Consider the following 14,685-nt stretch of genomic DNA (forward strand, 5'->3'; position numbering starts at 1 on the left):
GTCTCAGCAAATGTTAAGTTCTAAAGTGACCATTCAGTACTTGAGTAAACATAGGCCATTCACATTTATATTGAAAAATGTAAAAGAGAAGGAGCCAGTGAGTATTGACAAATTAAAAAAAAAAATGCATTGATAGCTTTAAAATTAGATTTATAATGTATAAAACTAGCAAAGAGCTGTGAAACAAATTCTGGATTGACTAGAATTCAACTTTTAAAATTCTGCCTATGCCGAAGTTGTTTGATTTAGGCCCAAGATGTTTAACGTTCAAGAATTGAAGTAAATTATCTCAGAGTTCCCTTTAAACTCTAGGTTTTGGTGATCCTTTCGTTTTTATACCTTTCTGATGTCATTAAAAGCCTCTTTCTTACTATTCTTGCTGCCTCTTCTTAAATAAATATAGGCTGTCATGCTCTTAACAATAGTTAATACAAAAAGACTAAAATCTTAAGTACATAAAAACAGAAGTATTTAACCAAATTTGACATTTTGTTAATGGATTATTTTTATTTTAGGACATCTGAGTTCATCTTCTATATATCCTGCATGCAGTGCTCCTTATTTATTGGCAACTTCATGTTCAGATGAGAAAGTAAGATTCTGGAGATGCAGAGTAACAGATGGACAATCTGCCACATCAAAGAATGGAAAAATTGATCTTGCATACATTTGGGAAGAATGGCCATTACTTATTGAAGATGGACTTCAGAGCAATAGTAGTATAACTGTACCTGGTAGGCCTATAGAAGTTAGCTGTGCACATACAAATCGTTTAGCAGTAGCTTATAAGCAGCCTGCATCTAATAGTAGATCTTCCCAGGACTTTGTGATGCATGTAAGTATTTTTGAATGTGAGTCAACAGGAGGTTCATGTTGGGTCCTTGAACAGACAATTCATTTAGATGAGTTAAGCACAGTATTGGATTCTGGCATTAGTGTTGACAGTAATTTAGTGGCCTATAATAAACAAGAGATATATTTATCTAGTAAAGAGAATATCACATCAAACACAAAGCATTTAGTTCACTTAGATTGGATGTCTAGAGAAGATGGTTCTCATATCCTGACTGTAGGAATTGGATCAAAACTTTTTATGTATGGACCCCTGGCTGGCAAGGTACAAGACCAGACTGCTAAGGAAAGCCTGGCGTTTCCTCTCTGGGAGAGTACTAAAGTTGTGCCCCTTTCTAAATTTGTACTATTACGAAGTGTGGACCTGGTTTCTTCTGTAGATGGCTCCCCACCTTTTCCTGTTTCTTTATCGTGGGTCCGGGATGGCATCCTTGTGGTAGGAATGGACTGTGAAATGCATGTGTATTCCCAATGGCAGCCATCTTCTAAACAAGAACCTGTTATAACAGATTCGTACAGTGGGAGCACTCCATCTATAACAAGTTTAATGAAACAGAGTAACTCCAGTTCTGGGTTACATCCTCCAAAGAAAACTCTGACTCGATCCATGACCAGTCTTGCACAGAAAATCTGTGGAAAGAAAACTGCATTCGATCCTTCAGTGGATATGGAAGATTCAGGTCTTTTTGAAGCAGCTCATGTACTTTCCCCGACTCTACCTCAGTATCATCCCTTGCAGCTTTTGGAACTCATGGATCTTGGTAAAGTTCGGAGAGCCAAGGCCATATTGTCCCATCTTGTTAAGTGCATTGCTGGGGAAGTTGTGGCTTTGAATGAAGCTGAATCTAATCATGAACGCCGCCTTAGGTCTCTCACAATCAGTGCTAGTGGAAGCACTACCAGAGACCCCCAGGCATTCAACAAGACTGAAAATACAGATTACACAGAAATAGATTCTGTTCCTCCACTTCCTTTATATGCCTTACTTGCAGCAGATGATGATAGCTGTTACTCATCTTTGGAGAAATCTGGTAATGAGAGTACCTTAAGTAAATCAAACCAGTTATCAAAAGAAAGTTATGATGAGCTTTTTCAGACTCAACCTGTAATGACTGATACTCATATGTTAGAGACAGATGAAGAAAATACAAAGCCTAGAGTTATTGACCTTTCACAATACAGTCCAACTTACTTTGGACCTGAGCATGCTCAGGTTCTTTCTGGCCACTTACTTCATTCTAGTTTACCAGGACTCAGCCGGATGGAACAGATGTCTTTGATGGCCTTAGCAGATACAATTGCAACAACAAGCACTGATATTGGAGAAAGCCGAGACAGAAGCCAAGGTAAAACTAAACTCCATGCTGATAACATTTTTACTTATTTTCACAGAAAATAATTTTAAATAATTATTATTAAAATGATGCCATTAGCTAGGCACAGGGGCTTATGCCTGTAAATTCAGCTCTTTTGGAGGCTGAGGCAGGAGGATCACTAGAACCCAGGAGTTTAAGACCAGCCTGGGCAACATAATGAGACCCCCATCTCTATGAAAACAAAAAAAAAATTAGCAAGATATGGTGCCTCATGCCTGTAGTCCTAGCTACTCAGGAGGCTGAGGTGGGATGATGCTTGCACCCAGGAGGTTGAGGCGGCAGTGAATTGATTGTGCCACTGCACTACAGCCTGGGCAATAGAGCAAGACCCTGTCTCTTAAAAAAAAAAATACGATTAAGGTTTTTTTTGGGAACATCCTTGCTACCTTCACAACAGTTTTAACTTTTTCCCCCCTAGACTATCATAAACAGTAAACTCTTAATATGCACTATCCCATAAATCATAGTACTATGAGCAAGTGCACAAAGACTCCTTATGCTGGTCATTTTTACTAATTGTCTTCATAAGAGATCCAACTGAATCTTTCTTAGTTTAGCAAAATTTAACAGATTCTTATTAAATAATTATTTTAGGTACCTAAAAGTAAAAGGTGATTTCTGGTTTTTTTCCCTCATTTTGTAATAATCCACTATTAACAATTATAATTCAGTTTTTAAAACATTGAGTTTTTTTTTTAAAATTGGCATTAGTGTATGCTCCTACCTAGAAAAGCATAATGTAATTAGATCTTTTCCTCACCCAGAGAGCATTTTAAAAAAAACACTGCTGAGTTATGAACAGTTTCCCATCAAATCTCAAGTTCTGAAATGAACCAATTGAGCCTTGTGGACCATATATATGTCAGTATCCCTTTGAACGAAGCTTGAAAGGAAAATTTAGGGTAAATTTAATATAACAAAATTAAATTTAAGAAAAATTAAGTTGGTTATGAATCTTGACACTTTTAGCGATATTACTAGTAGATACTATTTTTGATGTGAATATGTTATAGGTGTTTTATGTTTTTAGTTTTTGCTTCAAGGAAAAAATACCAGGCCCTCCCACCATAGAAGTATTTCTTCCATTGTTAACAGCAGATTATTGGGGTGGATGTATGATTTGAATAAACCGTATTGATTAAAGATATTACTGTACATGTGCCACAGAAAAGGTTAAACTGTTCAAAAATCAGTCACAATTTAAATAAGATTTCAATCAGAAGAGGTCAGATTCTAAAGAGTATCAGACTCTCTTTATTCTCTTTTTTATTATTTTTCCAATTGTTTATACTGTTTTTTCTGTAATGTAAAATTGTGTAGAAAAAGATAAATGTTAGAAAATATTTTAGACTGATAACTTTTTTTGGGGGGGTCAGGTTAAGAATGTTATATGCCTATATTTGGTGTTCTTTTGCTTACAATTTTTTTTTTTTTAAATACGTTGCTTCCCCTTTCTCCCATTGCAGGTGGAGAAACTCTTGATGAATGTGGACTAAAATTTCTTTTGGCTGTTCGACTCCATACCTTTCTTACAACTTCCCTTCCAGCCTATCGAGCTCAACTCCTTCACCAAGGTGATTTTGATAGTAATCTATTAAAGGGAAATAAAGCGAGTAGAAAATGAGAGACTTGGGAGTTTTTAAACTTGTTTTTACCCAGACATGATAATGATGACAAATTTAACACATTTTAAGTTCCTTTATTTATTAGAATGTTTATTTCTTCATAATCTTTGCTTAAAACATTGGAATTTTTAATGGTAGACAAAAGGAGTTAACGAAGAAACAGGTACTGGGAAATTGGATATTCTGTGTTAAAGTTTTTAAATGCATGTTATGTTCAAGGCAAATTAGTATTGTTTCATTTTCTTTAATTTATTCTTTAGATTGGCTTTTTTCTCCTTTTTTGACATTTATCTAAATTCAGTTTTTCCACCAAACTTTGAATAACATTTTTGTTATAATACATTCTCAAATTTTAAATGTTTCACAAAGAGTACAGAATATTGAAAGTGTAAATTTACCCACACTTAAAACTGTTAAAATATGTATTTCAGATATTAGTTTAGTATATTTCATGTATTCTGTATTTAGTGCTGTATTTCAGATACTGTTAGTTCTCTTACTTTGAACTGTGTTAGACTTTGAACTGTCTTAGCGTAACTTAATAGATTCTTATTAAATGATTATTGTAGGTATCTGAAAATAACATTGTCTTAGTTCAAAGTGAGAGAAATCTCACTTAAGTTCACTTAAACAAAACAGCATGTTTTTTGGCTCATCTCCCAGGAAGTTCAAGAAATAGAGCTGGCTTTCAGCATTATTGGATCTGTAGGTTTAAAAAGTGTTATTGGGACCTTGCAGTTTAGCCTTTTAGCCTCTGCTCCTTCGTCTCAGTCTCTTGCTCGTACCTTTTGTCTGTCTCTTTGTTTCTGTATTTTCTTTCTCTCATTTTGTATATAGCTTTGAAAAAAGTGAAGTTGAAAATTCTAAATAAAATTCTTTTTAGTTTTTTTTTTTTTTTTTCTTTTTGAGATAGAGTCTTGTTCCGTCATCCAGGCTAGAGTACAGTGGTGTGATTTCTGCACACTGCAACCTCCATTTCCCGGGTTCAAGTGATTCTCCTGCCTTAGCCTCCCGAATACCTGGGACTACAGGCACATGCCACTACGCCTGGCTAATTTTTGTGTTTTTAATAGAGATGGGGTTTCACCATATTGGCCAGGCCAGTCTTGAACTCCTGACCTCAAGTGGTCCACCTGCCTTGGCCTCCCAAACTGCTGGGGATTGCAGGGGTGGGCCACTTTGCCAGGCCAAATTCTCTTTAAAATTTTTAAATTGTAATTTAACACATTAAAATTGTGTATATTTATAGGGTCCAAAGTAATGTTATATGTATACAAAGTGCAATGATTAAGTCAAACTAGACATATCCATCACCTCAAATATGTAGCATATTTGTGGTAAGAATATTTGAAATGTACTCTCTTAGCAATATTGAAATATACAATACACTATTATTAAAGATAGTTACCAAGCTGTGCAGTAGATATCAGAAATGTATTCCTCCTAACTGAAACTTTGTACTCTTTGACCAATGTCTCCCTTCTCATCTTATCCCCAGCCTTGGGCAAATACCATTTTATTCTCTGTTTCTTTGATTTCAATTGTATTTGATTCCACACATAAGTGAAATCATGCAATATTTGTCTATGACTGGCTTATTTCACTTACTGTAATGTTCTCCAGGTTCATCCATGTTGTTGCAAATGACAAGATTTCCTTTTTTAAGGCTGACTGATACTCCAGTGTATATACGAGCATACACGTTTTTGTTGTGCTTTGCTAGGTTGCATTTTGCAAATACAGCAGTTTTTACAAATTGAAGCTTTGTGGCAACCCTTTGTTGAGCAAGTCTGTCAGCACCATTTTTCCAACAGCATGTGTTCACTTCATGTCTCTGTGTCTCATTTTGGTAATTCTCACAATATTTCAAACTTTTTCTGTCGTCTGTGATCAGTGATCTTTGTTGTTATTATAATGGTTTTGGAGTGCCATGAACTGCGCCTACGTAGGACATTGAATTTAGTCAATAAATTGTGTACTGTGGCTACAACACCAATCAGCCATTCCCCTATATTTCTCCTGCTCAGACCTCTCTATTCACTGAGACATAACCAATATAGAAATTAGGACAGTTTAACAACCCTACAGTGTCTTCTAAGTGTTCAAGCAAAAGGAAGAGCTGCATATCTCTTGCTTTAAATCAAAAGCTAGAAATGACTAAGCTTAGTAAGGAAGGCATGTCGAAAGCCAAGATAGGCTGAAGGCTAAGCCTCTTGTGCCAAACAGTTTACCAAATTGTAAATGCAAAGGACAAGGTCCAAAGGAAACTAAACATTCTCCATTGAACACATGAATGATAAGAAAGCAAAGTAGCCTCATTGCTTATGTGGAAAAAGTTTGAGTGGTCTAGATGGATCAAACTAGCCACAAGATTTTCTTATGCCAAAGCCTAATCTAAAACAAGGCTCTAACTCGTCTTAATTTCATGAAAGGTGAGAGAGGTGAGGAAGCTGCAGAATTAAAGTTTGAAGCTAGCAGAGGTTGGTCCCTGAGGTTTAAGGAAAGAAGCCTTCTCCATAAACTACAAGTACAAGGTGAAGCTGGATCTTCTGGATAACATGCTGAAGCTTCTACGTCATTCAGCACTTGCTTCAGCATGTTTTCCAGAAGGTCTAGCTAAGATAATGGATGAAGGTGGCTACACAAAAGGACAGATTTTTAAAGTAGATGGAATAGCCTTCTTTTGGAAGAAGATGCCATCTAGGACTTTTATAGTTAGAGAGAAGTCAGTGCCTGGCTTAAAGGACAGACTGACTCTTGTTAGGGGCTAATGCAGCTGGTAACTAAGTTGAAGCCAATGCCCATTTACCATTTTGAAAATCCTAGAGTCTTTAAGAATTACGCGAAACCTCTTCTGTCTGTGCTATACGAATGGAACAACAAAGCCCGATGGCAGCACCTCTGTTTATAGCATAATTTAATATTTTCAGCCCACTATTGAGACCTTCTGTTGAGAAATAAGATTTCCTTTCAAAATATTGCTGTTATTGACAGTGACCTGTTCACACTAGAGCTCTGATGCAGATGTACAAGGAGATTAATATAGTTTTTATGCCTGTAACACAACATTCATTTTGCAGTCCATGAATCAAGGAATGCTTCCAAGTTTTAAGTCTTATCATTTAAGAAATACATTTCATAAGGCTATAACTGCTATAGATAATGATTCCTCTGATGGATCTGGACAAAGTAAATTGAAAACCACTGGAAAGGTTTCACCATTCTAGATGCCATTAGGCACATTTGTAATTCATGGGAGGCTGTCAAAATATCAACATTGACAAGAGTTTGGAAGAAGTTGATTGCAGCCTTCACAGATGACTTTGAAGGGTTCATGACTTCAGTAGAGGAAGTAATTGCAGATATGGTAGAAATAGCAAGGGAACTGGAATTAAAAGTAGAACCTGAAGTTGTGACTGAATTGCTGCAATCTCAGGGTAAAATTTTAGCAGAGCCAGGCATGATGGCTCATGCCTGTAATCTCAACACTTTGGGATATTGAGGTGGGAGGATCGTTTGAGGCCAGGAGTTTGAGGACCAGCCTGAGCAACATAGACCCCATCTCTGAAAAAAATTTAGGTAGGTTTAGTGATACGTGCCTGTAGTCCTAGCTACTCAGGGAGCTGAATGGGAATATCACTTGAGTCCAGGAGGTCAAGACTGCAATGAGCTGTGATCACACCACTGCACTCCAGCCTGGGCAACAGAAGGAGACCCTGTCTCAAAAAAAAAAAAAAAAAAAAAAAAAAGCAAAAACTTCAGCAAATGAGGAGTTGCTTCTTAAAGGATGAGCAATGAATGTGGTTTCTTAAGGTAGAATCTACGCCTGGTGAAGATGCAGTGAACATGGTTGAAATTAAAACAAAGGATTTAGAATAGTCCATAAACTTAGTTGATAGAGCACTGGCAGGGTTTGAGAGGACTGGCTCCAATTTTGAAAGAAGTTCTAAATTCTATCAAATAGAATTACATGGTATAGAGAAATCTCACATAAAAGGAAGAGGCCATCTGTGTGGCACTCTTCGTTGTTGTCTTATTTTAAGAAATTGCTACAGCCATCCCAGCCTTCAGTAACCTCTACCGTGATCAGTCAGCAGCCAGTAACATGGAGGCAAGATTCTCCATCAGCAAAGAATATGAGCTGCTTAAGGCTCAGATTATTGTTACGTTTTAGCAATAATGTGCTTTTTAATTAAGGTATGTACACTCATTTTAGACATAATGCTATTACACAGTTAATAGACCACAGTATGATGTGACCATAACTTGTATAAGCACTGGGAAACAAAAAGTTGTGTTACTCATTTTACTGCAATATTTGCTTTATTGTGGTGGTCTGAAATTGAACCTACGGTATCTCCAAGGTATGCCTATATATGAGACATTTTCTTTATTAATGTATTGATGGATACTTAGGTTGATTTGATAACTAAGCTATTGTGAATAAAGCTACACTTAACATTGGAGTGCAGATAACTCTTCAACATACTGATTTCACATCCTTTGACTATATACACATAAATGGGGTTGGTGGATCATGTGGTAATTTTGTTTCTATATTTTTTCTTTCTTTTTTTAGTTAAAATTTTTTGCTTTTCTTCTCTTTTAATAAAACATTGTCCCAGAATATTTTTAGATATTTGAGGAACCTTCATACCCTTTTCCATAATGGCTGTACTAATTTATGTTCCCACTAGCAGTGTACCAGGCTCCCCTTTTCGCCACTTCTTTACCAAAACTTTTTTTTCTCTCTTTCTGATAATAGACATTCTAGCAGGTGTGAATTGTTATCTCATTATGGCTTTAATTTGCATTTTCCTGATGATTATAGATGTCAAGCACCTTTTTCATTTATCTGTTGGACATTCATATGTCTTCTTTTGAGAAATATCTGTTCAGGTCTTTTGTCCCCTCTGGGTTTTTTTTCCACCCCCCAAGAGATGAAGGTCTTACTCTGTTGCCCAGGCTGCAGTCAAACTCCTGGCCTCAAGCCATCCTCCTGCCTCAGCCTCTCAAATAGCTGGGACTACAGGTGTGCACCACTTGTGCCTGGCATGTCCATTTTTTAATTGAGTTGTTTTCTTGCTATTGGGTTATTAGAGTTCTTGATATATTTTGGATATTAACTCCGTATCAGATATACAGATTGCAAATATTATTTCCCAATCCATGGCTTTTCTCTTCACTCTGCTGATTGTATTTTTTGCTATGCAGACATTTTCAGTTTGATGTAATCCCATTTGTTAATTTTTGCTTTTGTTGCCTGTCCCTTTGGTGCTGTGTCCAAAAAAAATCATTGCCCAGACTGATGACATGTAGTTTTCCCCCTGTCTTTTCTTCTAGTGGTTTTATAATGCAGGTCTTATGTTTAAGTCTTTAGTCCATTTTGACCTATTTTTGTATATGGTGTAAGGTAATGGTCCAATTTCATTCTTCTGCATGTAGTTATCTAGTTTTCCCAGCACCATTTTTTGAAGAAACTATCCTTTTCTATTGTGTGTTCCTGGCACCTTTGACAAAAATCAGTTGAGTATAAATGTATGAGTTGATTTCCACGCCTTCTGTTCTATTCCATTGGTCTGTGTTTCTGTTTTTACACCAGTACCTTGCTATTTTGATTACCCTAGCTTTGTAATATAGTTTGAAATCAGGCAGTATGATGTCTCTAGGTTTGTTCTTTCATCTCAAGTTTACTTTGGGTATTTGGGGTTTCTTGGTATTCCTAATGAATTTTAGGGTTTTTTTTCTTTTTTTCTATTTCTGTGAAAAATGACATCAGTATTTTGATAGAGATTGCATTGAATCTGTAGATAATTTTGGGTAGTTTGAACATCTTAACGATTTAAAAATTAAATTAATTTTTCCAATCTGTGAACACTGGGTATCTTACCATTTTTTTTGTGTCTTCAAATTTCTTTCATCAGTGTTTTACAGTTTTATTGTAGAGCTCTTTTACTTCCTTGGTTAAATTTTTGTTTTTAATGAGATGGGGTCTTACTGTGTTGCCCAGGCTGTTCTTAAACTCCTCAGCTCAAACTGTCCTCCCACTCTGGCCTCCCAAATGCTGGGATTACAGACGTGAGCCACCAGCCTGTTTTTTGTTTTGTTTTTTTTTTTTTTGTAGCAACGATTAATGAGATTGTTTTATTTATTTTTTAAATCAGATCAGATAATTTGTTGTTACTGTATGGAAATGCCACTTCTTTTTGCATTTTAATTTTGTATCCTTCATGTTTAATGTAGTTGTTTATTAGTTCTGTTTCTTTGGTGGAGTCTTTTGTGTTTTCTGTATGTAAGATTGTGTTGTTAGCAAACAGTGACATTTTTACTTCTTCATTTCCTATTTGGATGCCTTTTTATTTCTTTCTTTTGTCCAGTTGCTCTGGCAGGGACTTCTAGTACTATCATAGTTGAGTAGAAGTTGTGAGAGAGTGCATTTTTGTCCTCTTTCTGATCTTAGAGGAAAAGCTTTTAAATTGTCACTGTTGAGTATGATGTTTAGCTCTGGGCTTATCATTTGTGGCCTTTATTGTGTTGAGGTACATTCCTTCTGCACCTAATTTTTTGAGAGTTTTTGTCATGAAAGGATGTTGAATTTTACTTGATGCTTTTTTTGCATCTGTTGAGAGGATCATATGGTTTTGTCCTTAATTTTGTTAATGTGAACAGAATGACATCAGTTAATTTGCACATGTTGAGCCAATCTTGAACTCTTGGCATAATTCCTACTTGATCATACTGGGTGATCCTTTTATTGTGCTGTTAATTTGGTTTGCTAGTATTTTGTGGAGGGTTTTACATTTGTGTTTATCAGGGATAATGACCTATAATTTTTATTATTGTTGTTATTATTTTGTATTTATTTTGCCTGGCATTGGCATCAGGGAACTCCTGGTCTCATAAAAAGAAGAACTTTTCTTTCCTCTTCTGTTCTTTGGAAGAGTTTAAGAAGGATTGGTGTTAGTTTTTCTTTAAATGTTTAGTAGAATGCACCTGTGATGTGATCAAATTCTGGACTTTTCTTTGATGGGTTGACGGGAGACGTGTGTGTGATTTTTTTTTTTTTTTTTTTTTTTTTTTTGAGATGCTCCTGTCACCCAACTCTGGAGTGCAGTGGTGCAATCTCGGCTCACTGCAACTTCTGCCTCCGGGTTTCAAGTGATTCTCCTACTTCAGCCTCCTGAGTAGCTGGGGTAATTTAGTAGAGACAGAGTTTCGCCATGTTGGCAAGGCTGGTCTGGAACACCTGACCTCAAGTGATCTGCCTGCCTTGACCTCCCAAAGTGCTGGGGTTACAGGCATGAGACACCGTGCCTGACCTGATGGGAGACTTTATATTACTGATTTATGTGCTTACCCATCATCAATCTGTTCAGATATTTTATTTCTTCATATTTCAGTTCCGGCAGGTTATCTGTGTTTAGGAATTTATCCATTTCTTCTGGGTTATCCAATTTGTTGGCAGATATCTGCATATTCATCTCTTACAATTATTTGTTTGTGGTATCATTTGTAGTGTCTCTTCTTTAAGTTCTAATTTTATTTTTAGTCTTTGGTTTATTTATTTATTGAGATAGAGACTTTCTCTGTCTCCCAGGCTGGAGTGCCATGGCGCCTCGCAGCTCACTGCAACCTGTGCCCTCCTGGATTTAAGCGATTCTCTTGCCTCAGCCTCTCAAGTAGCTGGGATTATCGGCTTGCTCCACCACAACCAGCTAATTTTTGTATTTTGTAGAGACAGGGTTTTGCCATGTTGGCTAAGCTGGTCTCGAACTCTTGACCTCAAGTGATCCTCCTGCCTCCATCTCCTAAAAGTGCTGGGATTACAGGCATGAGCCACTGCGCCTGGCCCTTCTTTTTCTTAATCTTGCTAAGGATTTGTCAAGTATATTTATCTTTCCAGAAAACTGACCCTTAGTTTTGTTAGTTGTTTTTCCCTGTCATTTTTCTAGTTTATACTTTATTTATTTCTCCTCCGATCTTCATTTCCTTTCTTCTGTTAACTTTGGGCTGAGTTTCTTCTATTTTTAGTTCCTTGATGTATAATAGTAGGTTGTTTATTTGAGAGAGAGAGAGAGAGAGAGATACGGGGGGAGGAACTGAATGCTGTGATTTTCTCTCTTAGAAATAGTTTTGCTGCATCCCATAAATTTTAGCATATTCTGTTTTTGTATTTGTTTGTCTCAAGATAATTTTTAATTTCTCTTTTGATTTCTTCTTTGACCCATTGTTTTTTCAGGAGCATATTGTTTAATTTCCACAAATTGGTGACTTTTCCAAGATTTCTCCTGTTATTTATTTCTCGTTTCATACTATTGTGATCAGCAAAGATACTTGATATGATTTAATCCACTTGAATTTTTTAAAACTTGCTTTGTAATCTAACATATTATCTATTCTGGGGAATATTCTTTGTGTGCACAAAAAGAATGCATATTCTCTTGCTGTTTGGTAGAGTGTTCTGTACATGTCTTTTAGGTACATTTGGTCTAAGAGACTAAACATTGGTCAGATCCAGTGTTCTTAATTTTCTGTCTGGATGATCTGTCCTTTGTTGAAAGTAGGGTATTGAATCCCCCTATTATTACTGTATTGTAATCTATCTCTCCCTTTACTTTCTTTAATATTTGCTTTCGAAGTCTAAGTGCCTCTGATGTTATGTATATATTTATAATTATTAATATCCTCTGGATGAATTGACCCTTTTATCATTATGTAACATACTTCTTTGTCTCCTTTTACAGTTTTTGACTTGAAGTCTATTTTGTCTAAGTATAGCTATCCCCATTCTCTTTCGGTTTCTATTTGAGTAGAATTTATTTAAATAAGAATAAATTTGTTTTAATTTTCCTCTATATATTCAAGTAGTTCACTGAACTTTTTAAGTGGATTATTCCAATATTCATCGGTCATTTCATAGATCTGTTTCCTTTGGGTTCATTATTGGAAATTTATTAGTTTCTTTTCGAGATATAATGATTCCCTGCTTCTTCACCATTCTCGTGTATTTGCTTTGGGGTCTGCACATTTGAAGAGACAGCAACCTCTTCTGTGATTTCTGGCCAAGATAGAGCTTCACTATTAAATCTAGCCTCTGATTATGCATGGTTTAGCCTGAAATGACCCCAGGGGGGCAGGGCTTACAGTTGGGTTCTCTAGGTGGCTAGGCCCCTGCCTTTAGGTTCTGAGGTTGGATGATGCTGCTCTCTAGGTTCTGCTGTCTGGCAAGACCACTGGCTGGTCTCTGCAGTCATTCAGAGCTGCTGGCTGGGCACTGCGATAGCCTCTAATTGGGCTGGGTCACAGGATGTGTTCTCTGGCCAGGCAGTATTATCATTTGGGTTCTGAAGTTGGGCAGGGTTGCAGGCTGGCCCCGAAGTTAGGCAGAGTTGTTATTCCAGATGGACAGATTCAGAGGCTATGTTTTATAGAAATATGTGTTTGAAGCTTGCCCTCCTGCCTGAACGGAGCCTTGGTGTGAGGTCTGGGGCTGGGCCAAGCCCCTGTTTGGCCTCACAGGTTGGGCAGGTCTGTCCTCTAAGGAAGTACACAGTGATAGGTGTCTCCCTGCCTGTGTGGGACCTTGGAGTGGTGTTCGAGGCTGAGCCAAGCCACTGTTTGAACTCTCTGGTTGGGCAGGTCTAGCCCCTGAGCTTTGCTGAAATATGCTGAGGTAGTTGTCTACCAGTCTGGGCGGGGCTTTGGGGTAGGCTCTGAGGCTGAATGTGGAGGTTAGCCATCTAAGGACTGAAGCCAGGTTTAATTTTTTACCATGCTTCTGGAAGCAACCAGCTTGACTTTGCAGGTAGGATATGCCATTGGCTGTTACCTCTAATTGGATGCTACTACTGGCAGGAACACAGAGCTACCACCAACATCTGTAGGCTAGTTGCTATAAGGTCTAACTCCTTTATTTGTTTCTACCCAACCCCAGATGATCTAGCTATGACATTGCCCACATTGTTTCCCTTGAGGTGAGACCTGCGTGAGCTTCCTGGGAAACATTTTAGAACTCTGGGGAAGCTCAGTGCCTGACTGTGGCTTGCTTTTCCCACTGTACAAACTGGATCTAGGGAATTTTCTCTTCGTACCACAAATCAGCTTGGACGGGAACGGATGATGTGCTCAAAGTGAGACTGTTGCTTTTACCCTTCTACTGTAGTTTTTATTTGGTTCTATGGTCCACAGAGGTGTCTCAGCTCATTCCCAAGTTTGGGGGTAAAATGGCATTTTCTTTTCTGTGGCTAGTTGCTACTTAAACTCTCTTTGTGCAGGGGTGTCTGTCTTTTGGGGCTTCTATAACAAATACCTTAGACTGGGTAATTTATAAATAGGAACAATTTATTTTTCATATTTCTGGAGACTGGGAAGTCCAAGATCAAGGCACCAGCAGATTTGGTGTCTGGTAAGGGCTTGATCTCTGCTCCATAGTTGGCACCTTGTTGCTACATCCTTAAATGATGGAACTGGTGAAAAGGACTACCTAGTTCTCTTGATCCCTTTTATAAGGACGTTAATCCCATTCATGAGGGCAGTGGCTAGTTATCTCCTTAAGGCTCTACCTCTTAATGCCGTTACATTGCAGGTTAAGTTTCACCGTGAAATCTGAAGGGATATAAATATGCAAATCATGGCAAGGAATGAAACCTGGGACTTCTATTCCTGCCATCTTACTGATGTCTAAATCAGATTATTTAATTATTTATGAAAATGTATTGAAGTTGCTAGAGAGATGACAGGAATCCAAAAATGATTTAGAATAATAGTCCATTCACAATGTAGGGTTTTTTTGTTTTGTTTTAACTTTTTATTTATTTTCAGTGTTCCATATA

General features: G+C 37.2%; 1 protein-coding gene across 5 annotated transcripts in view; it reads left to right on the forward strand.

Moving 5' to 3' along the window:
• Window positions 1-14,685, forward strand: part of DMXL1 (Dmx like 1) — a 174,990-nt gene that overhangs the window by 75,268 nt on the left and 85,037 nt on the right. For all 5 annotated transcript variants that reach the window (XM_001087590.5, XM_028849674.2, XM_078005121.1 and 2 more), the window contains 2 exons: window positions 516-2,198; window positions 3,695-3,802. In XM_001087590.5, the coding sequence (XP_001087590.3) occupies window positions 516-2,198; window positions 3,695-3,802 (1,791 nt within the window). The remainder of the gene's footprint in view (window positions 1-515; window positions 2,199-3,694; window positions 3,803-14,685) is intronic.

This window comes from Macaca mulatta, chromosome 6, assembly GCF_049350105.2.
Source record: "Macaca mulatta isolate MMU2019108-1 chromosome 6, T2T-MMU8v2.0, whole genome shotgun sequence".
NCBI classification, from domain to species: domain Eukaryota; kingdom Metazoa; phylum Chordata; class Mammalia; order Primates; family Cercopithecidae; genus Macaca; species Macaca mulatta.